Source organism: Pyxicephalus adspersus, chromosome 7 (genome assembly GCF_032062135.1).
Source record: "Pyxicephalus adspersus chromosome 7, UCB_Pads_2.0, whole genome shotgun sequence".
In the NCBI taxonomy this organism is placed as follows: Eukaryota; Metazoa; Chordata; class Amphibia; order Anura; family Pyxicephalidae; genus Pyxicephalus; species Pyxicephalus adspersus.
The window spans coordinates 68,501,397-68,528,766 of record NC_092864.1 but is presented as its reverse complement, the minus strand read 5'-3'; the positions used below and the strand labels follow the sequence as shown (position 1 = coordinate 68,528,766).

General features: G+C 36.3%; 3 protein-coding genes across 4 annotated transcripts in view; 2 read left to right on the top strand and 1 right to left on the bottom strand.

The window, feature by feature from the left end:
- The first annotated feature begins 5,099 nt into the window (after positions 1 to 5,099).
- On the top strand, positions 5,100 to 6,332 carry LOC140334591 (hemoglobin subunit beta-3-like). The gene is made up of 3 exons (XM_072416843.1): positions 5,100 to 5,191; positions 5,470 to 5,692; positions 6,204 to 6,332. The coding sequence occupies exons 1-3, from the start codon at positions 5,100 to 5,102 to the stop codon at positions 6,330 to 6,332; spliced, it is 444 nt and encodes a 147-aa protein (XP_072272944.1).
- Positions 6,333 to 12,585: 6,253 nt separating this feature from the next.
- On the bottom strand, positions 12,586 to 13,927 carry LOC140334590 (hemoglobin subunit beta-3-like). The gene is made up of 3 exons (XM_072416842.1): positions 13,706 to 13,927; positions 13,284 to 13,506; positions 12,586 to 12,714 (listed from the first exon to the last, which is right to left on the bottom strand). Exons 1-3 carry the CDS (start codon positions 13,795 to 13,797, stop codon positions 12,586 to 12,588), a joined length of 444 nt encoding a protein of 147 aa, XP_072272943.1. The 5' UTR covers positions 13,798 to 13,927.
- A 9,982-nt stretch (positions 13,928 to 23,909) lies between these two features.
- Positions 23,910 to 27,370, top strand: part of LOC140334589 (hemoglobin subunit beta-2-like) — a 4,722-nt gene continuing 1,261 nt past the window's right edge. Inside the window, exons 1-3 of one of the 2 annotated variants that reach the window (XM_072416841.1) lie at positions 23,910 to 24,012; positions 24,207 to 24,429; positions 24,851 to 24,979. In XM_072416841.1, the coding sequence (XP_072272942.1) occupies positions 23,921 to 24,012; positions 24,207 to 24,429; positions 24,851 to 24,979 (444 nt within the window). In that variant the 5' untranslated portion in view covers positions 23,910 to 23,920. Of the gene's footprint in view, positions 24,013 to 24,206; positions 24,430 to 24,850; positions 24,980 to 27,370 lie in introns of those variants that run through there. The other variant, XM_072416840.1, reaches the window with a different exon arrangement.

Sequence of the window (27,370 nt, the reverse complement as noted above, 5' to 3'; positions counted from 1 at the left end):
TGCAACCTTTGTAGTACTTTCACTACACTACCTTGCAAAAGAATATTCATGAGCACAAGCTGGAAATGCTTATTTTTACTAGAGGCCGGTTTGTTTTAGCATTTATCAAGCTGGTCCAGACTGAAGTTGGTCTTTAGGGTTAGCAACAAGTAATTGACAATGGTTGATAGAACTAGAAAAACATATTTCTATTACACAGAAACATTTACATTCTTTGGTAAGAGTTGTTACTTTTCTGTACTAACACTGTGCATTAGATGAAAGGCTTGAACCACAGTGGTTCAAAAACGAGGTGGTATAAAAATTAATGAGTAATTTAAAGCATACCTAAACTCAGAATTTTCACTTTACATAAAAGGGTAGTGAACCCTTTTATGTAAGGTAAAAATTTTGTTTTTTATTTTTGTCGGTACAACTCCGTATCCCGGGAGGCTTTGCGCTTCCATTCAAATTAGGGGGTGGTGCTGAACCATTTTTTTTTTTAAAAAAAAGGGAGTTGTACCGACAAAAATAAAAAACAAAAGAGCATCCCGGGAGGCTCTTTGGTGCTCCTTTTGCGCATGGCTGACCATCTCGGGCATGCGCAGAAGGAGCCTTTTTGCTCAAAGAGAAAAATTTGCTGATCTCACGAATGTGCAGTGAGATCATCAGTTTTTTTTTTCATCCTACATCACCCGATCTTACGCCTGGGTTGGTGACTTAGGATAAAGAACCTTGAAGAGAAGACGAAGAAAGCGGCGCCTGGAGGGCCGGCTCCGGGATGGATGCCGAGAGGAAGGGGGACCCGAAGCCGGACACCCCCCGAGGGATCGGACAGTGGTGCGGAATTGAAGGTAAGTGTGTTAGTATTTTATTTTTTTGACTTTTGAGTATAGTTTCTCTTTAAAGTATACTCTCAATGTGTTTGAGAAATTCCTTCTGCGTAATTTGGTTCTTCATCTTTGTCCACCCATCTCTCTGCCATAGTACGAATGTATATGTATGAAACTTGGGATATTACATGGGTTAGTTGAATAGAGATTCCACTCTTCAATTGTGGATAAAGATCTATGATTTACAGGTCTGTATAGGTTATGATTTAGTTTGTGAAGTGGGGAATTGGTGTATATCGAACGAACCAAAGTGTGCTGCTTAAACTCTAGTATTTTTTCCTCCTTAACCACCTGAGCGTTACACAGGTCTAGATTTCTGTACCAAAAGTGATCCACTGTTTTTCATGAAATTTTTTTTTTTAAATTGTAGACCTGTAACTTACAGAAATATGTCCGAACAGGGGTTCTAGTAGATAATATGAATATAAAGATGATCGATGGAGGACGACGCTGGATGAGCACAGGGGGACCAGGTAAGTAAGGATGTGAAAAATCTCGGGCTTAACCATCCTTGCAATTTTTTTTTGCCCGAGCGATGGTCGGGCTTAACTGCAAGGAGGTTAAAGCAGAGATAGGGAGCTGTATTGGAAAGCCCAATATTTGAATTGTGATCATGATGGAGAAAAGGAATGAAAAAGAAAGGCTAATAGATTGATTTCCCATTCAGTTTAAATTAAAAGTAGAAGCAGTTTATTTATCAAAGTGAATGTGGACTTATCTTGTTTTTTTGAAAATTGCCTAGCAGATGATTGGGTAATCAGGCTGAACAAAGTTGCATTTTATTTCTAAAGGATAATTCAATATTACTGGAAAAGTTGTATTTATTAACAAAAAAAAATACATCTATATTCAGTGTACTGTTTAACAGTAATCTGCACTAGATGTTGTTACCCGGGCATTTTTTTTCTTTTTTCATGACTCAGGAGAAAATCACCATGAGTGGACCATGAAAAGCTTCCTAAAAAGGACAGTATGTCTAAAGCTGTCAGAACAATTGGTTACTGAAAGTTACCTTATGATTGCTTTCCCTATTTATTAAACCTGTTGTCGATTTTTTTTGCTCTGATCATGCAGCTCTGTTTTTTACTGGTAGAGTCTGCATACTTCTAGAATCACTAATAGGGTATATAAGGAGAAAAAGGGTTTAAATAATATTATATTATATATATTTTAGGTTCTTGTAAAAATGCAAAAGCAATAAAACAACCCTACTTCGATAAAAAATTTTACAAGAAAATACACAGTAAAATGTAAAAAGAAAAAAGTATAATTCTATGAATATTACTTGTCACGAAAATGTATAAACTATAAAACATAATGAATTTCATAATTATTGTTCATTCCATTTACAGCATCTTGGTGAGGTGTTGATCCTTGCTTTAACCTCTAAGCTGGGATCTTAGTTCACCCCAAAAGTTTGGGCTACCTTTGAGAAATTCAATAATGTATTGGTGGTCGCTCTGAGCCATGGCTATTACTAAATTATTTATATAAAATTCAGAGATCCCTGAAACACAGAAAATACAGTATTTTTAAAAAATATCTAAACTTTGACTATTTCCTTATCACTGTATCTATCTTCATGATAAACGGATAATGTACCTAGACCAATATTGGTAACCATTAAATAAACTAATATACTTAAAAAACGTCTCCTAGGGTGTGAATAAGGCTAAAGGAGAAACTGCCACCTGCATTTTCCCAGAGATGTAATTAAACATAATGTAATAAAACTGGTTCTTACCTTACAACTCTCCGGTTCACTGACTTGAGTTGAGGAATGTAGATTGGGCAGGTGCACAACCTGCCCCCCATTGGCTGTTGCTGGTAGTACCTTTTGCAATAGCCAACAGGGGGTCGGTGACAATGTGCCCCCCTACATCTAAGTGTACTGTACTAATGTGGTGTTTATCAGAAATTTTAATAAATGAGTCTCTAGAACTGAAAAAGTTGTGACTAATCAATGTATCTTTATGGCTATTGTAGGTGAGTTCAAACTTCATATAGTGATAACTCTCTGAGCTGCTTGACAGCTGAAACAATAAGTAGCTGGATCAAGGAACTCCATAACATAGCAGTCAACAGGGATAACCCATGAGCATAATATGAAACTTATAGATCACTGAGTTGCTGAGGGGTTCTTTATTTTCCCCCTTACTTTACTAAATGTATTCCCTATTAAACTGGCCATTAGCACTAATAAACTAATAAACTGTCCATTAGCATTTTCTTAATTTACTGGCAGCACTGTACGTCTTGCACCATCCACTATGGCAATAATGCTGCTGTGTTCCACCAGTGTAAAATATAAACATACAAAACAGTTAAGCTACATCGACACTTGCAATTATTGTCCTTGGAAAGGATCTTTCATTATCTGAGTTTTTTTTGCATATTGCTTCAAAAAATATGCTGGTCACATTACTTTGACATTTCCTCCACCCAACACTTTTTTCCTGGTGAAGCACATTTGTTATGCCCAGCACTGTGCTTTTTATATGCATGTATCGCCACATTTCTGCCTAATTGACTTTTTCAATATACCCAAGACCAAGCTAATAATTTTTAAAGAATAAGGGATCATTCAAGGACAAATTTACAATTAAAAGAAATGTATAATTATTGTTTACAATAAAACATATAAAATATATAAAATATTTAGGATGGCCATAAACATTTACAGCTGTTCTCAATACATTATTTAATATGTGTAAAAAAGCCGCTTAAAATAATGACGCATGTATCTGCTGTTTTATTGTAAACAAATAAAGAATTGTATATTACTTTTAAGTGTTAAATATCTCTTTAACTTTAAGCATTCATTTTCTTGTTGGTCTTATGTATGTATATAGCACACAAACTGAAGTGTGCAGGGATTTGGACGAATTAGTAACCACAATAAGAAATATTAGCTATGTATCTTTTGTCAATAATTTGGGGGTCTGAAAGCCAGTGAGCAGTATGTTTTGAGAATTGATACCAGATGAAAACAAATGGCAAACAAGATTGGGAACTAGTATAACAATACCATAGCATGTACTTGTACTGTTGAAGTTCCACACTAATCCTTTGCATTTATTACAGTTCTATAAACAAATTTTTGTAAATTGTATTGTCAAATGGAAAATTCAAAAGGTAAAAAGAGGCCAGCAGTCCTTTTAAACCATACTTGCCAAATTTCTAGGTATAGGGGAACTTGACTGTGGCCCCTGATATCACCACACATAGGGCCTGATTTATTATAGCCCTCCAAGGATGGGGAGGATACACTTTCATCAGTGAAGCTGGGTGATCAAGCAAACCTGGAATGGATCTGGTCCAGTATTGAAATTATTGCTAACAAATAGCAGATTACTTTCAAGAAATTAATTTCAGGTTTGCTGGATCACCCAGCTTCACCGATGAAAGTGTATCCTCTCCAGCCTTGGAGAGCTTTAATAAATCTGCCCCATACTAGTTATTTAAGTAATGGAATAGACAACTATAATAGATGGAATCCACAGTTAACTTTGCTTTCAGTGTAAAAGCCAGACCAGCCTAGTGGTAATTTACAAATTGCCCCAAATGTGGTCCACTTGAACACATGCTTGGCTCATATACAACAATTTTGGGAGTCTACATTTTAAATAATGAGTTCAGTGACAAGCTATACCAATCAATTCCAGTGCCTCTTGATGACAATGATGTCACGATGACTTCCCTTCTTTATAATGACTCTATAAATATGTTAAAACATTTATTAAAGAATAGAATATTTATTAGGAGCTGAAACAAAAGACTTTTTAAATATTGTGCACATTTTATTGGGGCGCTAAAAAAACAAACAATACAAAAGAAAATATTTATACATATTATTATATCAATAGTAAATAAATAGTGAAAAGCAATAGTATGATGTGATCAGACTTTGCCTTACAAATTTATTATTCTAGGTGAGTTTCTTAAGATCATCTTGACAGTAAAATGCATAGGAATAAAATTTTGTTTGCAAAAGCACAAGGCATGTTTTCTTATTTCCAGTGGTTATTGACCAGTAATGTCCAGTGGTCAATATGTAATCTTAAAATGAAATCAGCATGGAGTGGATATTTTCTGTATGACTCAGGAGAAAACTACCACGGGCGGACCAAGGAAAGGATCCTATAAAAACATACTTTGACTCTATGGCAAGACACAAACTCTACAGAGCAAGAGCCTTACCTCTAAATCCTCCACATAGCAGCAACAATGGTTCACTGGACTGCTGAAGAGAAAGCCACCATTGCCTCCATCTGGGCCAAAGCTGACCTGGAAAATGACGGTCATGAAGCCCTGGGCAGGTAATGACCCAATGAAGTCTTTCATTCAGTGGACATAATATTTGTTGTTTAAATTTATCCAATAAAATGTTCATTTTAACGATGAATCTTTAATTTTTTATACTATCTTGACAACTATACTATAACTACATTGTAATACCTGTAGCAATCAAAGAATATATATTTTTTATATATAAATATATATAGATTTACAATTTTGCAAGTGGCTGCTCTTTAATGTGTACTAGATATGGCTTGATAAATTATATGGCTCACATGTTTTCTATTTGAATTATTAGGCTGCTCATCGTCTATCCCTGGACCCAGAGATATTTCGGCACTTTTGGAAACCTGTCCACTGCCGCTGCCGTTGCTGGTAATGCCAAGGTCCACGCTCATGGCAAGAAGGTGCTCGGTGCCATTGACAATGCCATTCACCATCTGGATAATGTAAAACAGACCCTGGCTGCCCTCAGCAAGCAGCACGCTGATGAGCTCTATGTGGACCCCGAGAACTTCAAGGTACAGATCTATATATAGTAATATAAAAAAAATATGTTTTCTACAGTTCACTTGGTATTTTTAAGTTTGACTAATTACCTATATTATCAAGAAGGCATCATCTTATAATTAATATATATTTGTTTGTACAATGATAATTTGGAAAGAGCAGTTGCCAGGTAAAGCTCTCAGAACAGTGATGGTTACTGTAAGTTTTGCTTAGGTGTTTACTTTATTTATTCAATGTGTTTATAGATTTTTTTCCTGTAAAACATTCAGCTCTGCTATACACTGCCCTTTATGTACAATCACTAGTCAGTTAGGGGCTGCCTAATGACCCAGAGCAGTCAATAATAGAGTAGAGCCTGTTTTTTTTTTGGCTAAAATGTAAAATAACCAGCATTTTAAAAAAGTACTACTCCAAAAAAAATAAGAAAAACATCTTTAAGTTTTTTTTCTCTATATTATACCTGTCACTTTAATTTCTTTTCTATACTATGTTTTAAATACTAATTATTCTTTCTGTTCACAGCGTCTTGGAGATATGCTGATCATTGTTTTGGCCTCTAAGCTGGGAGCTGAATTCACCCCTAAAGTTCAGGCTACCTTTGAGAAATTCATTAATGCTTTGGTAGATGCTCTGAGCCATGGCTATTACTAAATGTTTTTTTGTTTTGTGTAAAATACACAGATCTCTGCAACATGGGAAATAAAATATTTATAAAATAACATCTCAACTTCTGTGATTATTTCCTTATCACAGTAAAAATGTACATGCACAGTGTGCAAATAAAATACTTAAAAGATAAAAATGTATTATGGTAATTTTAAGCACTTAAATTGTCAGTACTGTTTTTGTCTGTATCTTTTGAAAATAACTATCTTCATTTTAACTTGTGTCCCAATTTTAAATATTCTCATCATTTCATGTTCAACTCCGGGAAGAATTCCCCAATGGGGACACACATAATAAAATCCAGCAGTGCTTACAACAGTTTCCTACATTACCCCAAAGCTTTCAATAAAATGTTCAGACTATATATCTAAAATGAACACGGTAAGATCTGGTATTGGAATTTCACTATATGCCCCTGACATACCCAAATGACCACACATATTTTCAATGTATAAAAAAACTTCAGAGACTGCAGACCTACTGGAGTAGATTAAGGTTAGATGTGGTTGGAGACAAAAAGGAGAAGTACCATAACCACGAACATAGCATATAAATTAACCACTTTATAAATAATAATACACAATACCTTGTTGTCTGTTGAAATAATTTTGGGAGCAGATTAAATATATGAAACTTTGTTTAAACAATACCATTTAAATAATAAACAGTTACTTAAAGTTACTAGTAAAGTTTACTAGTTTTACACTCAGGCTAAATTAGGCCCTTGACAGTGTCTGTCCCATAACTAACTGATCGCATTGGCTTTGGGGTTTTCCAAAATCCTTATAGGATTATACTTGCCACTCTTAGGTCACTGCAGGGGCATAAACTTCCCTTTGCCCAATGACTACCAAACACAAGTTGTACTTGTTTGTATTAATTATCCAGAACTATACATTTTGGTTTTATTTATTGGTTTGGATTCCCCTGCAGCATTCACATATCAAAATTAGGAATTTTAAATATTTTTATGTATGCAAGCAATGCTTAAAGTTCGTTACATTACAAATTGTCAACCCCTGGGTACTCTCTTTACAGAACTAAGGGGTTCACTATCCCGGAATGCCCCAAAAGAGGCCACAAAGATTGCTTAGTTAACTTGTGTTTATTCTTACATATGAGCTGTGGCCCTCCAAATACCCAATAGCTGAAAGCTCAGCAGGTCATGGATTCATTGACAGGCTATACCCACCCAATAAGCCCTTTCAGTGTCTTATGACCCCAATCCTGCTACACAAACTACAACTTTTAATGCTCTGTCCAAACGGTCTGTCTACCAGCTGCAAAACTATGTATCTTATATAACTGGTTGGAAACAAATTCCCATACTTTACACCAGCTACAAAAGTTTCCTAACCAACTGAAGCTAATGGACTATATGAAAGCTGGCATGCATTCTTCCTTGCATCCTCCTTGTTTTTTCAGTACTTAGATGTCTTTATTTAAACATACTATACCTACTTCCCAGCTTCAAGATCTCATAGACAAACTCCACAATACACCTTGGTATCACAAACTCTTGTAAACAGGAATTAGAGCCCAGTTCCCTAAACTACCCATACTCTGTATGTGACAACATGCAGATGACACGGCCTGATAATAAAGAGGGTTACAAAACACAGTAGAACCAGTTTTAAAGGTACCATAAGTAATGTAACAACACAATAAACAGTAAATGGTTACATAAACCCAGACCCCAAGGAATACTTACTGGCCACGCAAGTAATGCCACCATCTAGTTCAGGGGGGCCCAACACGTGGATTGCGATCTACCGGTAGATCACAAAGACAACGTGAGTTGATCGTGGAGCCCTGCCTTTAAAAATAAACTCTACCGCGCACATAAGTTATTAAGTCCAAATACAATTGTTGATAGATCATTTTGACTTGGTCATTTTAAAAGTAGCTCGTAAGCCAGAAAAGTGTGGGCACCCCTGCTCTAGTTAATCACACCCCCACGAAACACTGAGGTGTACACACCTAAAACACAAGGCCTGATTTAATAAAGCTCTCCAAGGCTGGAGATCCAGCAAACCCGGAATCCAGCAAACCTGGATTGATTAAAAGTCACTTGATATTTGTTAGCCAATGTTGTAGAACTATATTAAATCAGGCCCACAGAGTTTACTAGATGGCAACTTTTGGAATCAGCACTTTTGGGAACCCTCTTAAATAGCAAAACAGCCTGGAATGTTCCTGAGCTCTGGTTGAAACATGGTGACATGTCCTCTTTATGGCTGCTATTGGAGTCTACTATTCCAGCACCAGAATGAATGTTCTAGTAAGCAGCTTTAACCAAAAATCCAAAGAGAGAATTAGCAGATCACTTCTGAGTGATTAGTCACCGTGTGACACATGGATAGCACAGACTGAACACTGCGGTACTCCCAGCAATTCAGCAGCTCCCCTGTCTATAGAAGTATCATAATGCACAATAGGCAAACATGTAACCATCCTCACTTTGCAAAGAAACGCTAACAATCAGTATTATTAAAACAGGTTGGTTTAGCAGCAGTCTTCCCTGAAATACTGTGACCTAGCTGCACACAGCAATAAAAAACTATAAATGATTTCTAAAGCACTGCCAGAATCACTTTCCTACCTCTGTAACTGGGGCAAAGATGTCCGACTTGTAGACAGTCCTCAAGAGATGGTAAAATGGGGACTGGGCCTGAGGCAATTAGGTGCAGGTAGAAATCTAGAAGGTTTTTGAATTGTGTGTCTTCATTTGGTCTAAGTCCGAGTCATGTACTTTAAATGTACAAAGTACAAGTACAATTGAAGTACATAAATGCTGTTATCTAGAAGAATGTCTATACAGTGGTACAATGGTGTTATGCAAGCGGGTGTGGACCCAATGTGCCACTGACTGGTTATACTCCGGAGGGGCGTGACTAAGCAGCTACCAGGTCTTCGCTAGAGCCTCTGGGGGTGAGGATAGGCTTGGGCTGCGGGGTAGCTGCCAGGTGCCACTCCAGAGCAATCCCCAGGCCAGTGGCAGCTGACCACAGGAGTCAGGAAGCAAGGATCCAAGATCAAGATCAGGCGGCAATCAGGCGAAGTCCAGAAACGTAATCCAAGGTCAGGGTCAGGCGGCAAACAGGCAAAGTCCAAAACGTATCCGAGGTCAGGGTCAGGCAGCAAACAGGCAGAGTCCAAAATCATCAGCAAGGTCCGGTACATGGTAGAGCAAAACAGGAACACACCTTAGCACAGAGAGTAACACAGAGGAAGCCAGAGATTGCTCAGGCAACTTCCTGTAGTAGGAGGTGCCTTTAAGTACCTGCAGGTAATCACCCATAGGCTGGGGAAAACAGAGGGCGTGTGTTACCTCAGACAAGGAGAGACACACCCACACCAGCTCAACACCAGAGCAAGTCTCAACACAGGTATAGAACATAGGAAGGAGGTTACCTGAAAGACAGGACCCGGCGCCCGTGCCTTCGATTAGGAGCAGTGGCACCGGCACGACCTGCAGTGCTAACAAATGGTGTAAGTCTCTATTCCGTTCCAGATCCTTTGACTTATACCAAACACATTTATCCCATAAGAAATAAAGGGAAAATGCTTAATCTGTTCCCATGAAAAATAATCCTATTGTTATTGGCATATTATACATTGATGGGGTTGTAAAGAATAATTTAAACACTGCTTAATACTAAAATACATAAATACAAAAGCAATTAGATGAAGTGAGGAGATGAGATGTTATGAGAGGTAAATAAGGGTAACGCGCTGTGTTGAGACTCATTTTGACGCATACAAGTTCTAGCACAAAGGTTGTATACGAAGCAAAGGTTGTATACCAAGCAAACTTTTTATGTCCAAACAGGACTTATACCAAGTTGTATACTGAGGTACCACTGTATTTTCATTCACTGGGTTGAATAAATAATTGCTTTTATTTCCATATTTGGTTGTGATTTAATATTCAATTTTGACATGCTTTCAGGATCTTCATACATTGTTTGGGGGTATTGTGTACATATTTGCATTAAAATTGAAAGAGAATTAACCTGTCTGTATATTTTAATACACTTCAGATATGTAAATCCATGGGATTTCCTGGGCTCATGTGCTGTGGTCATAAAAGTAACAGGTTTCAAAAAGAAACAAAAAACAAAAGGAGAGAACATATTTGTTAGTGTACAAAATGTTTTGAATTCTAAATGATGGTATGTGAAGGCCTAAATGTGGATTAATTAGTGTGGTGAGACATTCCGTTTTATGGGAATAACAGCTTAATGCCCTGGGGGAATCTTGACTGTGGCAAGACATATCTTGGTCACCTGCCTCCCAATCTCCAACACCCCACTACCCCTTACTTACTCACAAATAATCACACAAATGTCTCGTGCTGCACGTACTACACGTGCTGCACATGCCATTACCTAATCATTAACCCCTCGCAGTCTTCCTGTCTGTCTGCACTGTCATGCCAGCCTTCTGCTATTCTCCTTTCACTCGCATGCTCCAGGCTTTCCTTGACAGTGCCAAGTAAAACTAAAATGGTGAAAGTCTGATACTTTGGATCTGAATGAATATTGAAACCAAGTACAACTCTGTTTTGTGGTTGTTGGGTAAAAGAATGGATACTGATGGGCCAATTTTGTTTATTTTCAATTTTACACTGTAACTATTAAGGGCTATGTTATTGTATAAAAAAAAATAATATGTGTAAGCTGTGGCCAAAATTCTTCCAACTAACATATTTTTATTATATATAAAGTGCTTATGGTGCCCCCTCCCCCTCCGCTTTTACTTATCTCTGCCCAAGCCATGTCTTCAGTATCCAACCAAATCTAACAGTCATCTACTCCAATATGTCTGCATCCCAATGAACATACTGGGCCTGATTTATTAAAGCTCTCCAAAGCTGGAGGGGATACACTTTTGTCAGCAAATTCAGTCAGGTTCAGCAAATAGCAAAAGACTTCACTGATAAAAGTGCACCCTCTCCAGCCTTGGAGAGCGTTAATAAATTAGGTCCTATGTGTGGGCATTTTGTAATGTCAAGGGCTTTAGCTGAATAAATCACTAAACTTTGGAGAAAACTAGTAAAACATGCCACCCTGATTTAGTTTTCCTATCTTTATAACAATAGTAAGACACTTGAAAGCTGAAGGCAATGTAAAAATATTGCATTTTAAAAGCCCCCTCCCCACCACTTTTTCACATTTCTCCTTTATTTTAATTAGCCCATGTTCCTCAAATATTTAGTTACTCTAAATGTGCCAAAAAAGTTGTTAGTCTTTTACTTTAAATGTGTTCAGATGTAACCTACACAATCCAGAATATTTGGAGCAGTACAGTATAAGGCAAAATCCAGCAATCCTACATGAGAATGAATGCATCAGCAACTTTAACTAACATGCCATTTCAGCAAATACATCATTCCCCCAAGTGAGTGAACAGACTAGGTGTGAGTTAGCATATAGTTGTAACACTCCTGGCAGTATCTCCTATATGGCATTTATTCACACTATGTTTCTCAGATATGCAAGTAGGATAAAATAATTAGAACAGCAGGTCATATTTACCTATGAAAACTAAACCAAATCCTAACATTTTTCATTTAGTTGTTTATATAAGAACTATATCAGAACATTTTTATTTACAGCTATGGGTGTTGTAACTTGTTATATTTTAATTGTTTAATAATTCAATTGTAGCATCAGTTCACACTCATTCACATTTTTCCCAGATAATGCAAGCAGGACATATTTAACCATGTGAAATGAACTAAATCCTAACACTTTTTTAGTTGTTTATATAATCAGAACTTTTTTATTTATAGCTATGGGGTAATATAGAAGTGTAAGATTTTAATTGTTATCTGTATCCCCACTGGGGAAATCATCCTTGCCATTTGTATTGGTAATTATTGTCATTAGAAGAGATAGTGATCTAAAAATCATCATTCTGCTTATTTCTGGAACAAAAGAAAGACATTTTATATCCAACACCAGTTAAAGTGAAGATAAATCTTTTCAAAAGACACAAACAAAATAAATACTGAAAAACACAATGAATTTATCTGTTTATAATAAATATAATAAAATAACTACAGAATTTTAGTTTTTAATTTTTTTTTGTTTGCGTACTTTAATGATCTGTGTGTTTACATTATTAAAGTGATAAAGAAATACCCAAAAACGTTCAGATGCTAATATTTAAATACTTTATTTCCCATGTTGCAGGGATCTGTAAATTTTACATTAAAAAATGTAAAAAACATTTAGTTGTAGCCATGGCTCAGAGCAGCCACCAAGACATCAATGAATTTCTCAAAGGTAGCCTGGACTTGAGGGGTGAATTCAGATCCCAGCTTGGAGGCCAAAACAACGATCAGCACCTCACCAAGACGCTGTGAAGAGAAAGAAAAATGAATAATTATGACAATAAAGAGAAAGAAAAAAAACTTAGGAGATGTTTTTTTAAAAAAATTTTGCTTCGGTTTTGGTTCTTTTGGATAGAAAATTAAAAAAAAAAAATCTTTGTAAACGAACTTCTGCGCAACAGAAGGTGTCACTGCGGCTGTACCCTACTATTGGCTATTCTTGACTATTGACTACCCTATTAGTGACTGTCATGGATCATTAAAAAGCCCCAAATGTCTAACAGACTAGTGATTGTACAAGAAGGGGGACCTCATCTGTGTATACCAGAGCAGAATGTTTTACAAAATATATAAAAAAAATAAAAAAATATATATATAAAAAAATTAAATATATATAAAATATATAAAAAAAAATTTAAACAAGTTTACTAAATAAGAACCATATTTTTATTGTCTTACACTATTTTCAGAGCTTGAACACAATGTAAATGTACTATTAAGCTACTGCTTTTTGCATTAATGTTACAGTCAAATTTGAAAATACCAAGTGAACTGTAGAAAACATATATTTTATATTACTATATATAGATCTGTACCTTGAAGTTCTCGGGGTCCACATAGAGCTCATCAGCGTGCTGCTTGCTGAGGGCAGCCAGGGTCTGTTTTACATTATCCAGATGGTGAATGGCGTTGTCAATGGCACCGAGCACCTTCTTGCCATGAGCGTGGACCTTGGCGTTACCAGCAATGGCAGAGGCAGTGGACAGGTTTCCAAAGGTGCCAAAATATCTCTGGGTCCAGGGATAGACAAGAAGCAGCCTAATAATTCAAAAGGAAAACATATCAGCAAAATAATCTATCAAATTATATCTGATCTGATGCACATTAAAGAGCAGCCAGTTGGCAAGAAAGTAAACAAAAGTAAGTGAAGAATTTATAATTGAAATAAACTTTACATTGGTTACGATAAAACAACACATTTTCTGTCTACTAAATCGAAAACCTCAATGAGTTTTACCTGCCCAGGGCATCATGACCAACATTTTCCAGGTCAACTTTGGCCCAGATGGAAGCAATGGTGGCTTTCTCTTCAGCAGTCCACTGAACCATTGTTGCTGCTATGTGGAGGATTTAGAGGTAATGTTATTGCTCTGTAGAGTTTGTGCCTAGCCATGGAGAACAACTGTCTTTTTATAACAGCCTTTCCTCGGTCCACCCATGGTAGTTTTCTCCTGAGTCATGTTCAAAATGTCCACTCTAAGCTGATTTCATATTAAGATTACACAGTGTCCACTGGAGATTACTGGTCAACAAAACACTGGATGAAAATGTAATTTAGAAATTCTAAAATGCTTAAACAAAAAACAAATAATACACGTAAAATGCCTTTATATATTTAAGTACCAAGCTCATTTGAAATATGTATGCATATAATATATGTTGTAGTATTTTTTATATAAATATTAAATGTTAAGAGAAGTCAAAAATATTATGGTGTGTTTTTTATATGACTGTATTGTGCCCTAGCAAACAAAATTTTATTCTGCTTTTTTACTGTCAAGATGCTCTTAAGAATGTCCCCTAGATGACTAGATGTATAGGGTGAAGGGATCACATCATGCTATTGATTTTTGCTATTTATTTACTGGTTATATATATAAATATATATATATATATATATATAATATAAGTATATTATTATGTATATATACTTTTTTTATTTCCTTTGTATTGTTTGTTTTTTAGCACAATTTAAATGTTCATGATATTTAAAAAGTCTTTTTTTGCAGATCCTACTAAATTTTCTGTACTTATAAACATAATTGTAGTGTCATTATAAACAAGACAAGTCATTATTGTTCGAGAAATGTTTTGTCTGTCTAATGTATATGATTTGACAATTTTAGGTAAGGACAAAATTATTTCTGAAACATGGGGTCATAGAAAAAATGTTAAAATTGGTCTGGTCCATAAGGGTATACCAATCCAAAAAGAAAAGGGGTTAAATGCAAACCTAAAGACTTCTCAAAACACGTGTTGCCTTAATGTACATTTGTTATTTTGATGGGCTGGCAACCCACCTTGATGAATTAAAAATCTGATGTGACCAGCCGCAATGTGGATGGCGAATCGTAGTGTGGGTAAGTTGCTCTCTATTTTAACAGTTCATTGGGATACCGTTTAAAGTAAATGCCATTAGAACATACTGCACTACACTTTGCAAGGTCCCTTACTTTACAGTACAAAGTGTTATACTCTGTGTAATTGCAACACATAAATGTAAATGTGACCTAAAACTCTACCAAAAACACACAAAAAAACAAAACACACACATTCTCAAAACACAAAATATCCATTTTTAATAAAGAACACCTTTACTCCATCCCTTTATTCTTTTGTGTCTTTAGTCTTATGTCCACACTCTTTCATAGTTTATATAAATATAAAATGAATGTTCATTAAACAAAATAACAAGACAAATACAATGAACCAATGTGGCATGTACATAATAAAAACAATATCAATTAAGTACAAAAGAAAAAGTTAGAACAACATCAAATGAAGTAAACTTATTTCAATAGGTAAACTAAAGGTTAAGAAAATAGAAGAATATTAATTTGTATTCTCTTTTTTTTCGTTTACTGATTGCACAAGCAAACAAAAATACATCAAAGGGACATAGGGTGGAACTTATGGTAATGCTGAGAGCTTACGGCTGATAAGGATAGCTTTTGAACAAGCAGGATATAAATAATAGGGTGAAATAAAAATGTGGTGTGACTGAGATACGGAATCTTTGGGGCAAGACATAAGACTCATGGGGGGGGTGTAATATACATATAGCACCCTGCTAGTAATTGAATTGTAATGTAAGTCTTGCTGTGCTTTGCATGTCAGTAACCTCCCCTGAGCATTGCCTATAACCAAAACATCTTTTTTCCAGGGGAAGTTATTCTTTTAGCGCTTTATGAATTAGTTACAGTTTCTTTTGCTGTATGCTGGTGCTGCTAGGACACAGCATTGGAGGGAAGTCTATTGTTAAACCAACCAATTCCATAAATGCTGATGCTGCAAAATGGATTAGGTTTTATCACTGCTGACTGTTATTTATTCTGTGCAAAAGTGAAAACTGTTACAGTATTTCCTGTTTTTCCCAAACTCATTGTGCTGTAGTTGGTGTCTGGCTCTTGCCTTTAGTATAATAGGCAGAGTCAGGATTAATATAAATTGTCAGGTTTGAAATAAAATGAAGAGAACATAACTGAGTACATTGCACAAAATGTTTTCAATTCCTAACCATGGTATGTAAATGGCTTAATTTTGGTGTTGTGATAACAGCTGAATGCTTTATGTATGTGAGTGAATACAACTTGTGTTTGGTGGTAATTGGGTTAATGGAATGTTAGGCCCCTGCGGTGACTTTTAGAGTGATAAGTATATTTGTATAAAGTTTATGGAATAACCCCAAACCAGTGTGATCTGTGGTTAGTACGGATAGTGATTGTGACAAGTATATTTGTATATAAGGCTTATAGAACAACCCAAAGCCAATGTGATCTGTGGCTGGTACAGATAGTTATGATACTTACCGTATTTTTTGCCGTATAAGACGCACTTTTTCTTCCCCAAAACTGGGGGGGGAAGTTGGTGCGTCTTATACGACAAATGTGTTATAAAATAATTAAAATAATATACTCACCCGATACCCGATCCTGCGTGTATCTCCTGTCCTCTCTGGCTGCAGCGTGTCTCCTCCTGGCTGCAGTGCAGAGCGAAAGAAGCTGGCACAGCGCCCCCTGCTGATCCCTGCCCTAACTGCCGTACAGTGGAAAAAAAGGTAAGAACAGCACACAGTGATCAGAAGGGGAATTTGAATGACACAGAGTGATCAGAAGGGGAATTTGAATGGCAGAGTGATCAGAAGGGGAATTTGAATGGCACAGACTGATCAGAAGGGGAATTTGAATGGCACATGAGTGATCAGAAGGGGAATACCGGTATGAATGGCACATGAGTGATCAGAGGGGGAATAATCTTTCAGAATCTTTTTTTTCTAGATTTTCCTCCTTTAAAATTGGGTGCGTCCTATATTCCGGAGCGTCTTATACGGCAAAAAATACGGTATACTGGGAGTCTTGTCAAGGGCCTTATTTGTTTAATTTGTAACACTAAACTTTTTACCCCGTAAATGTTAAAACTATGTTATTTTATAAACAATATTTAATACATTTAGGCTGTGGTCAAAATTTTTCCAACAGACAACATGGTTTTGTGTGTTATTATTGACAAAAAATGTATTTATTTATTATTATGTATTTATTGTGGTATATTTGTGATTACTGTGCCCCCTCCTTCTCACTCTTGTCTGACCAAGTCACATCCCCAACCAAATCTAACATCATCTACTACAGCAGTGGTTGCCAACCTTTTCAGGCCAGCGGACCACTACATTTAGGTCTGAGCCTGCAATGGGTGAGTGGGCGAGTTGTATCAGGAGACACAGCTCACTCTCTACTCTGAGCCTGCTGTCCGTACAGGAGACATGGCCTGCCGCTCAGGCCGGTGCACTCCCCCAGCAGGGTCCTTCTCCTGACCCCACTCAGGGGTGCACCGGGAGAGTCGGGCACCAGCAAAATTTTTTTGCGGACCACTGCTTGGCGTGGTTCTACAGCATATCTGTGGTCACTCAAGTTGTTATTCATACACTAAACATTATGTGTAGCCATTTGGTGATGGCTATAATATGTATGTATAACAATGGTAAAACACTTGAAAGCTAAAGGCAATAGAACACTTTTATATTTTACTGGAATAGTTATAATAATGCATTAAATTGCATTAATGCATATGGTATGAGGGTGCTGAGAAGATCTTGGCTTTGCCCAGAAAGAAGAGAGCCAGAGTTATGAAATAACACATTTAAACAACATATTCCCTCCAGTGACTGATGCACTTGGTACAGCGTAGTTGCAGCTTTTCTAGACAGTTCAAATAAAAGTTTTTTGGTTGGGCGGCAAACCAGCTCTCAGCAGCATCTATGACGTCAGAAATGTCCTCAAAACATTGCCCCTTCAGGTGTTTCTTCAAATTTAGGAACAGATAATAGTCCGAAGGGGCCAGGTCAGGTGAGTAGGGGGGAGGGTGGACCAATTGGAAACCCAGGGTGTTCAATTTGGCAGCCACAACATTGGACGTGTGCGCAGGTGCATTATCCTGCAAAAAATGGATCCCTTTGGTCAACTTTCCACAGCGTTTCATCCTAATTGCCTCCTTCAGCTTGTCCAGGAGGTTAGCATAATACTGTCCGGTGATACTTGAGCCAAGAGGTAGGTAGTCCACCAACAGAATACCAGAAAACGGACGCCATTACTTTTTTGGCCGATTTCTGGGTTTGGAACTTCTTCAGCCGCGGGAACACGCTGTGGTGCCATTTCTTTGACTGTTCCTTGGTTTCAGGATCATAGATGTGGAGCAAGGTTTCATTCTCAGTCACTAACCTAGCCAAAAAGTCCTGTACAGCTTCAAAATGGGCCAAAACGGCTTTGGATGCTTCAACTCTTTCCTTCTTCTGTTCACTGTTCAAACATTTCGGCACCCACTTCGCTGAAAGCTTGGCATGTCTAGGATAGTGGTGATAACAAACCCAACATGCTCCCGTGAGATGTCAAGTATCTGGGCTATCTTTTTTGCAGATATTCGCCGGTCCTCAATAATCAGCTCATGAACAGCATCACAGGTCACTTCTACTTTTTCCAACCAAATCTAATCTTAATTTTCTCCAGTATGTCTACAGTTTCTTAAGTTGCTTTTCAGGCTGCAATGGAACACTTAGTTATATTACGTTATAGCTAGTTATATTAGGTTATATCATTTCATGTGGAAAATGTTCTTAACAGTTTCTCATATAGCATTTGTTCACACTCATTCACATTTTTCCTAGAATGCAAGCAGGGTAATATGCAAGCGGGACATATTTACCCATGTGAAATGAACTAAATCCTAACACTTTTTCAATTGTTTATATAACCAGAACATTTTATATATAGCTATGGGGTATTATAGAAGTGTAAGATTTTAATTGATATCACTGGGGAAATCCTCCTCTCCATTTTTATCGGTAACCATTATCACTGGGATAGATAGTGATCTATAAACAAGATTTTTTTTCTGGTTATTGCTGGAACAGGACATGAAAAGAACATTTAAAATGGGTACACAAGTTGAAGTGAAGAGAATTGTTCCCGAAAGTGCACAAAATACCAATAAGACTTTGTTCTAACCCACTACCCTCTCCCTTCCCTCCCTACCATTACCACTCCTTTTTTGTTCAGTTTTTTTCCTTTCTGTAATGCCTTTTATTCTGAACCCTGAATTTCCTGGTTTTCTGCTAAACCTGTATACACCTTTCACATTCACACCCTTGGTTGAAGGTTCACTGTACCTTACTCAGCCTTTTGATATTGTTTAATATTGTCCTTGCTGTTAATCTTTCATCTATTGTACTAGGACAGATTGATGTATCCCTTTAATGTGTTTTATTTGATATATTAAATATTTCCATACTTTTATTATGATTTCTGTGTGTATATTTTTACAGTGATAAAAAAATAATCACAGAAGTTGAGATGTAGTTTTAAAAATATTTTATTTCCTGTGTTGCAGGGATCTGTGAATGATTTAGGAAAATAGAAAGAACATTTAGTAATAACTATTTAATTTAGGGGTGAACTCAGATCCCAGCTTAGAGACCAAATCAATGATCAGCACCTGTGAACAGAAAGAACAATTAATAATAATGACATAGTATATATTAGAAATTAAATTTACAGGTATAATATAAAGAAAGCATACTTAAAGGATGTTTTTCCTATTTTTTTATTAGTAATATTTTCATAAAATATTTATTTTAGTAGTTGTTCTTACATTTTTAGCTAGAAAACTAAATTTAAAAAAATAAACCTTTGCACGCCTATGCAGGAGGTGTCACTACAACTGTACCCTATCAGTGACTGTAATGGGTCATTAAGAAGCCTCAAAGGTCTAACTGACTTGTGATTGTACAAGTAGGGAAACCCCATCTGTGTGTAGCAGAACTGAATGGTTTACAGTAAAAATATCTATAAACACATTTAATATACAGCATTTAACATTCATAATAATGTATATAATATATATTATCATTTCCAGATAAACAAAGTTATATTAATTAATTATTAAAGTTATTAGATTAAACTTTGAAATACCAAGTAAACTTTTTATGAGAACTTTACTTTAGGCAGCCTGAGGTAGTTTTCTCCTGAGTCAGGCTTAAAATGTCCACTGATCTAATTTTAAGATTACACAGTGTCCATAGCAAATTAATGGTGAACAGAACACTGATATAGATGTAATTTAGAAATGGCTAAAATTAAAATAAATAAAATAAGTGAAATACATTGTATTTTAGTTCAGTACCAAGCTCATTAAAAAATATATGTTGTGGTATTTTCAATATAAATTTTAAATATATTGCAAAAGTCAATATTTTTATGGGATGTACATAATTGCTGTGTTATGCTATAGAGTTAATAGGTAATAAACATACGGATTGTCACATCCCTAGGTAAGATCAATAAATAAATACTTTTTGATGTGCCAGATACTTGCACATAGATACCAACTGAGAAGGCCTTGGTGGAGTACTGCACCAGGAGACTGGCCAAGGGTTCAGGCCAGTAACAAATATCAGTCTAGTTTGTCACCAATATAGAGGAATTACCCCGCTTACAAGCTAGAATTCCTTGCACTCAAATAGGCCATGGTTCATAACCTGCACGGAAATGATTTTGAGGAGCATCTAGAAAATAATTCTCTTATATGTGTCATTACCTTAACCAAGCTAGATGCTGTGGGACATTGTTGGCTGGCTGCACTAGCAAACTACAATTTAAGGTACTGCCTAGGCTGAAATACTAGAGACGCTGGTGGACTATCTAGAACAGTGGTCGCCAACTGAGAGAATTTTGGTGGTCCGCGGCTCTGGCCGGTGCACCCCAGAGTAGGGTCGGGAGAAGGACCCCGCTAGCATTGGCACCGGCCAGAGCCGTGGATCATGTCCCCCGTACAAATCCCAGGACACAACCTGCCCACTCTCCCATTGCAGGCTCAGATCTGCGATGGGATAGTGGGCAGGGTTATGTCATGATGACGCCACCACAGGGCGGTTTCTCCCCCTTTGACTGACACCCGGCTCCTCGCGCATGCGCAGTCAGGAGCCAGAAATTTTAGTGGCCCGCAGGACTGAAAAGGTTGGTGACCACTGATGTAGAAGGCCACATGACAGCAGGCACCCTAATGATGAGTGGATTGAAATCCCAGCCCCAATGTGCCAGGGAATCCTATTCTGCCAGACAAGTATTGTTGTAGCAGAAACACTGGGACCGACTTTAGATGGAGTCCCAAAATTATTCTGCGCTGTAGTAACAGTCAGTACTGCCGCCTTGCCTTTGAGCATAAAGGATCTGTGGAGGAACCAGAGAAAAAATCCACTTTGTCATCTGGCATGGGAGACATTGGTAGAGAAGATGTCTGAGCTTCTAAAAGCTGATAAACATGCAGAAGCTAGGAGTTGGGTTTGAAAATTTGTAGGGCTGCAACTTAGTTGTATAACTTAGATCAGTTATACTTTTCAATTCTTATAGGGTCAAGCACATCGCTAGTCATTTTACTGTGAACTCTATTTGGTTTTTTACTACTTGATTCCCTCTGCATTTTTCATGAATTAATAATACTTTGTTGGAAGATGGGAATCAAACTGATAATACAAGGGCTTGTCTGGTAGAGTGTTCGTCATCTTCATTCCACCTGGAGCACCACAATTCTGTGCAGGATGAGCTGTGAGTTTAGCATGAGCTGTGGGGTGGAATTAGACTGCTCATCTTACTGTGACTTTTTAAAACTCGAGTTTTTAAAACTCGATCTCACGACAAATCTGGCCGTTCTCGTGTAAATTTGCCGATCGAGGTCAAATTTTAAATAAAAAAAAAATGTTATTTTTATTAACCTCTAGTGCCGGGGATCTTCTCAATGAATTTGGCCATGACCGCATTCATTGAGAACAGTGTGCAAATCGCGGGACTAGAGGGTAAATAACCTCTAGTGCCTAAGAGATTGCGAATCCTGTGAATCCCCTGTGAATCCTCCTGTTATAATTTCCTCGATCTTCCGATGGTTTCACGAATTCTACAGTTGATGTGCTGTGATTTTATAATTGTATATAATTTTATAGGAGTTTGTAAGCACCGCTTGTCTTTTTTCTATTTTTCACATTCTTAAGTCATCAGCTTTTTACTGTGTGGAACATTTTTTCTTGCAAAAACCTTAATAATACAGTGCGTAGTCAAAACTCCAAAGAGATGGAGTTAAGAATCTCCGTTTTAGGGATAGGTATATGTTGTATTAATAAAAAGATTTATCAAGCCTAGGACTAAGATTAATGCCTTGTAATTCTGTGTTTTAGCAAGGTCACATTTACATTTATGTGTTGCCTTAATGAAGAGTGTGTACCTTTTACTGTAAAGTAGGGAACTTTCAAACTGCAGAGCAGTATGTTTGGGTGGCATGTATTTTAAAGGGTACACTACATCCGCACTGCAACACACCACAACCCACAGTTTTTAATTCATGAAAGGTGGGTTGTCAGCCTTTTAAAAATAACAAATGTACCGTATTTTGTGCCGTATAAGACGCACTTTTTCTTCCCCAAAACTGGGGGGGAAAAGTTAGTGCGTCCTATACGACAAATGTGTTATAAAATAATTAAAATAATATACTCACCCGATACCCGATCCTGCGTGTGTCTGTGGCTGCATGCAGCGTCTGTCTCCTCTCCTCTGCCAGCATCCTGTCTTCTCTCTGTAAAGCAGAGTGAAAGAAGCCGGCACAGCGCCACCTGCTGTTCCCTGTCCTAACTGCCGTACAGTGGAAAAAAAGCACAGAGTGATCAGAAAGGGAATTTGAAGCACAGAGTGATCAGAAAGGGAATTTGAAAGGTACATGAGTGATCAGAAGGGGAATACCGGTATGAATGGCACATGAGTGATCAGAAGGGGAATAATCTTTCAGAATCTTTTTTTTCTAGATTTTCCTCCTTTAAAATTGGGTGCGTCTTATATTCCGGAGCGTCTTATACGGCGAAAAATACGGTGCATTAAAGCAACACATGGTGTGACAAGCCTGGGTGATTACATGTAACCCCTTTCATTTATGCATTTGTATACCCTTATGGACCGGAGCAAATTTGCTATTTCCACTATAGGCCTGTGATTCAGCAATAACTTTCTCCTTACTTGAAATAAAAATATGACACACATTAAAAATGCAAAACATAGTACAATATGTAGAAAATGTATTAACATGAAATAAAAAAAAAACATTTAAATATAGTGAACATTTTCATTGTGCTGTTACAAAAGAAAACAATACAAATGAATATATTTATAATGTATTTATTACTGTTTTATTATTTATTTTTATAAACAGGAAATGAATAGCAAAAAGCTGATGTGCTTAGACATTTCCCTATGCATTTAGTCATCTAGGTGACTTTCTTAAGAATATCCTAACAGTAAATTTTTTAGGAATAATATTTTGTTTGCTGAAGCACAACATAGTACAACACAATAATATATATACCATAAAACTTCTTGACCTTTTCAGCATATTTATTATATATATTGAAAATACTTGGCATTTTAGCTATTTCTAAATGACACCTGTATTCAGTATTTTGTTCACCAGTAATTCCCATTCTTAGGAGGTTCTTGACAATAAAATTAATAGAAATAAAGCAAAATAAAGTCATGTAAAAATATTTACTCCTTAACAAAAGTTTTGTGTTTTTTGCAATATTTATATTAAAATAGTAAAACAGAATTCTAATGAGAGTGGTACTGAAATAAAAAATACAATGCACATTACTTGTTTTGTTTTTTTTTGTTCTAATAATCAGCATTTTAGCTATTTCTAAATGACATGTATATTCAGTGTTTTGTTGACCAGTAATCTCCAGTGAACACTGTGTAATCTTAATATGAAATCAGCTTGGAGTGGACATTTTGAACATGACTCAGGAGAAAACTACCATGGGTGGACCAAGGAAAGGCTCTTATATAAAGACAGATGTTCTCCATGGCTAGGCACAAACTCTACAGAGCAATAACATTACCTCTAAATCCTCCACATAGCAGCAACAATGGTTCAGTGGACTGCTGAAGAGAAAGCCACCATTGCTTCCATCTGGGCCAAAGTTGACCTGGAAAATGACGGTCATGATGCCCTGGGCAGGTAATAACCCAATATATTTAGAAGACAGAATATTGTTTTAATGTAACTCTTGTATTTTTTTTAAATTATTACTGCTTTATTTTTTACTCCAACTTTATTATGTATATATAACTTTGTTTGTTGCTGCTCTTGAATGTGTATCAAACATTGTATCAAAATTATATGGCTCATATGTTTTCCTTTTGAATTATTAGGCTGCTTCTTGTCTATCCCTGGACCCAGAGATATTTCGGCACCTTTGGAAACCTGTCCACTGCCTCTGCAGTTGCTGGTAACGCCAAGGTCCACGCTCATGGCAAGAAGGTGCTCGGAGCCATTGATAACGCCATTCACCATCTGGATAATGTAAAACAGACCCTGGCTGCCCTCAGCAAGCAGCACGCTGATGAGCTCTATGTGGACCCCGAGAATTTCAAGGTACAGATCTATAGAAAAATAAAAAATTTGTTTTCTTCAGTTAACTAATTAACTATAATATTGGCATCATGTTATAAATAATATAAATTTGTTTATTTGACAATGGTATGTGCAAAGAGCAGTAGCTTGATATTACATTTACATTAAGTTAGAGCTCTCAGAACACTGAAGACCATTCACATATGGTTATTGTAAGTTACTGCATAGGCATTGGACTTATTTATTAAACTTGTTTATAGATATTTTAGTACAAAACATTCAGCTCTGCTATACACTGAGGGTCTCCTTTCAATCACTAGTCAGGTAAACATATTTTTATTTTTCTAGCTAAAAATGTCTATTTTCTCTGTCTATTGTACCTGTCACTTTAATTGTTATTTTATACTATGTCATAAATATTATTTGTTCTTCCTCTTTACAGCGTCTTGGAGATATGCTGATCATTGTTTTGGCCTCTAAGCTGGGATCTGAATTCACCCCTAAACTCCAGGCTACCTTTGAGAAATTCATTGATGTCTTGGTGGCTGCTCTGAGCCATGGCTACAACTAAATGTTCTTTGTATTTTTGTGTAAAATCCACTGATCCCTGCAACATGGGAAATAAAATATTTAAAAAATAACACCTGGTTTTTAGTGGTTATTTATCACTGTAAAAATGTATACACCCAAATCATTAAGGTACAGAAAGTAAATGTTTAAAAACAAAATTTTTGTAGTTATTTTATTATGTTATTTATAAACAGATAGAGCTCCTTTTCTTTGTTAGCATTTTTTGTGTCCTTTTGGGAAAGTTTCTCTGACTGGTGTCCCCATTTTTAATGTTCTTCTCATCTCCAGCAATAAGCAGAAAATGCTGATTTTTATATCACTATCTCTCCCAGTGACAATGGTTACCAATACAAATAGAGAGGATGATTTTCACGGTGTGGGTACAGATAACAATAAAAATCTAACAGCTTGAAACACGTTTCTACATTACCCGACAACTATATATAAAAACGTTCTGAATATATAAACAACAAAGGTTAAATGTTAGGATTTTGTTCATTTCACATTTTAAATATCCATATTGTGTCCTGTTACTAATTATTTCACACTGCTTGCATATTCTAGGGGAAAAAATTAGAGTGTGAATAAATGCTATAAAAGAAACTGCCAAGAGTATTTCCCCCAAGAAGTGAAATCTATGTATATACAATCAGAAGTATGTATGATGTATGTATGTTTGTGTATGTATTCATGTATGTATGTATGTATGTGTTTGTTTGTATGTATGTATGTGTATATGTATGTATTTGTGTGTATGTATGTATGTATGTGTGTGTATGTATGTATGTATGTATGTGTGTGTATGTATGTGTGTGTGTGTGTGTGTGTGTGTATGTATGTGTGTGTGTGTATGTATGTATGTGTTTGTGTATGTATGTATGTATGTATTTGTGTGTATGTATGTATGTGTGTGTGTATGTATTTGTGTGTATGTATGTATGTATGTATGTGCCAACTGTCTGTCTACTAGTAGCAGAAACATTTATCTTACATAACTGGTGGGAAACTCATTCCCCTACTTTACATCAGCTAAAAGTTATACCAGCAAAAGTGTCTTAGCCCATTGAAGCAAATACACAAAACAGAGCCTGGGATGCATCCTTCCATGCATTCTCCATGCATCCTCCTCGTTTTATTAATACTTAATTGCCGTATTTGAAATGCACTGAGCGTAAATCCTATCTTGGTATCACAGGCTCTTGTAAACCCTAGTGCCCTTATTTTCACATTTTTGTATGTGTTTCCTGTTGTACACTCCATCAACCCCCCCATTCATGTACATCTCAACTTGTTTTGTCCCAAGGGTTCAGGCTCTCAGTGATATTTCTCTTTATAATGTTCCTATTATCTGAACTTCATTTTTTCCCACCCTACATACACTTCTTGTTTGTTCAATATCTATCATTCTGAGCTATTTTCCCCCAGTATTACCATAAGTTCCCCCATATCCTCATAAAGTATATAGTTATGTCTATGCTGGTAAAGGCAGAAGCGATTTTAACTGAAAAAAGTGTATTTAAAAAGAAAAATTAAAACAAAAATACATTTTTTACCTGTATTAAAGGATTGTTAACCCTATTCATATAATGTTTGAATGTCACAATAGTCTGCTTTACCCACTTTCATTTTTCTGTTTGCATACGCTCATGGATAAGAGCAATTTTACCATATCCACTATGAGCCCGTGATTCAGAAATAACTTTGTCCTTATCAAAATAAAGAATGGACATTCATTAGACAAGTAAAACATTTTTTGGCAATGATGACTTCTCTTGTCTTGTTTATAATGATACAACAATTATGTTTATGCTGCAAAGTACAGAAAACTAACTAGCAGTTGAAATAAAAGAATTTTAAAATATTGTGCACATTTTCATTGTGATAAATATATATTCATATAAACCATAAAAAATAGCAAAAGCAATAGAAGGATGTGATCAGACTTTGTCCTATGCATTTTGTCATCTAGGTGACATTCTTAACAGCATTTTGACATTTGTTTGCTAAAGCACAATACAGTCACATAAAACATTTGTACTCCTTAACAAAAGTTTTGAGTTTTTCAAGATATTTAATATTTATATTGAACATAGTAGAACATATTTCAAATGAGTTTGGTGCTAAAATATAAAATACAATGCACATTACTTTTTTTATAATAATCAGCATTATAGCTATTTCTAAATGACATGTATATTCAGTGTTTTGTTGACCAGTAATCTCCAGTGGACACTGTGTAATCTTAATATGAAATCAGCTTGGAGTGGACATTTTAAGCATGACTCAGGAGAAAACTGCCATGGGTGGACCAAGGAAAGGCTCTTATATAAAGACAGATGTTCTCCATGGCTAGGCACAAACTCTACAGAGCAATAACATTACCTCTAAATCC

Excerpts from the sequence above, each read along its gene's own strand:
- LOC140334590 (XM_072416842.1), bottom strand. The coding sequence starts at position 13,797 with ATGGTTCAGTGGACTGCTGAAGAGAAAGCCACCATTGCTTCCATCTGG. Across the intron at positions 13,507-13,705 it reads GGTCATGATGCCCTGGGCAG|GCTGCTTCTTGTCTATCCCT; the intron begins GTAAAACTCATT and ends TTGAATTATTAG. Across the intron at positions 12,715-13,283 it reads TGGACCCCGAGAACTTCAAG|CGTCTTGGTGAGGTGCTGAT; the intron begins GTACAGATCTAT and ends TTCTCTTCACAG.
- LOC140334591 (XM_072416843.1), top strand. The coding sequence starts at position 5,100 with ATGGTTCACTGGACTGCTGAAGAGAAAGCCACCATTGCCTCCATCTGG. Across the intron at positions 5,192-5,469 it reads GGTCATGAAGCCCTGGGCAG|GCTGCTCATCGTCTATCCCT; the intron begins GTAATGACCCAA and ends TTGAATTATTAG. Across the intron at positions 5,693-6,203 it reads TGGACCCCGAGAACTTCAAG|CGTCTTGGAGATATGCTGAT; the intron begins GTACAGATCTAT and ends TTCTGTTCACAG.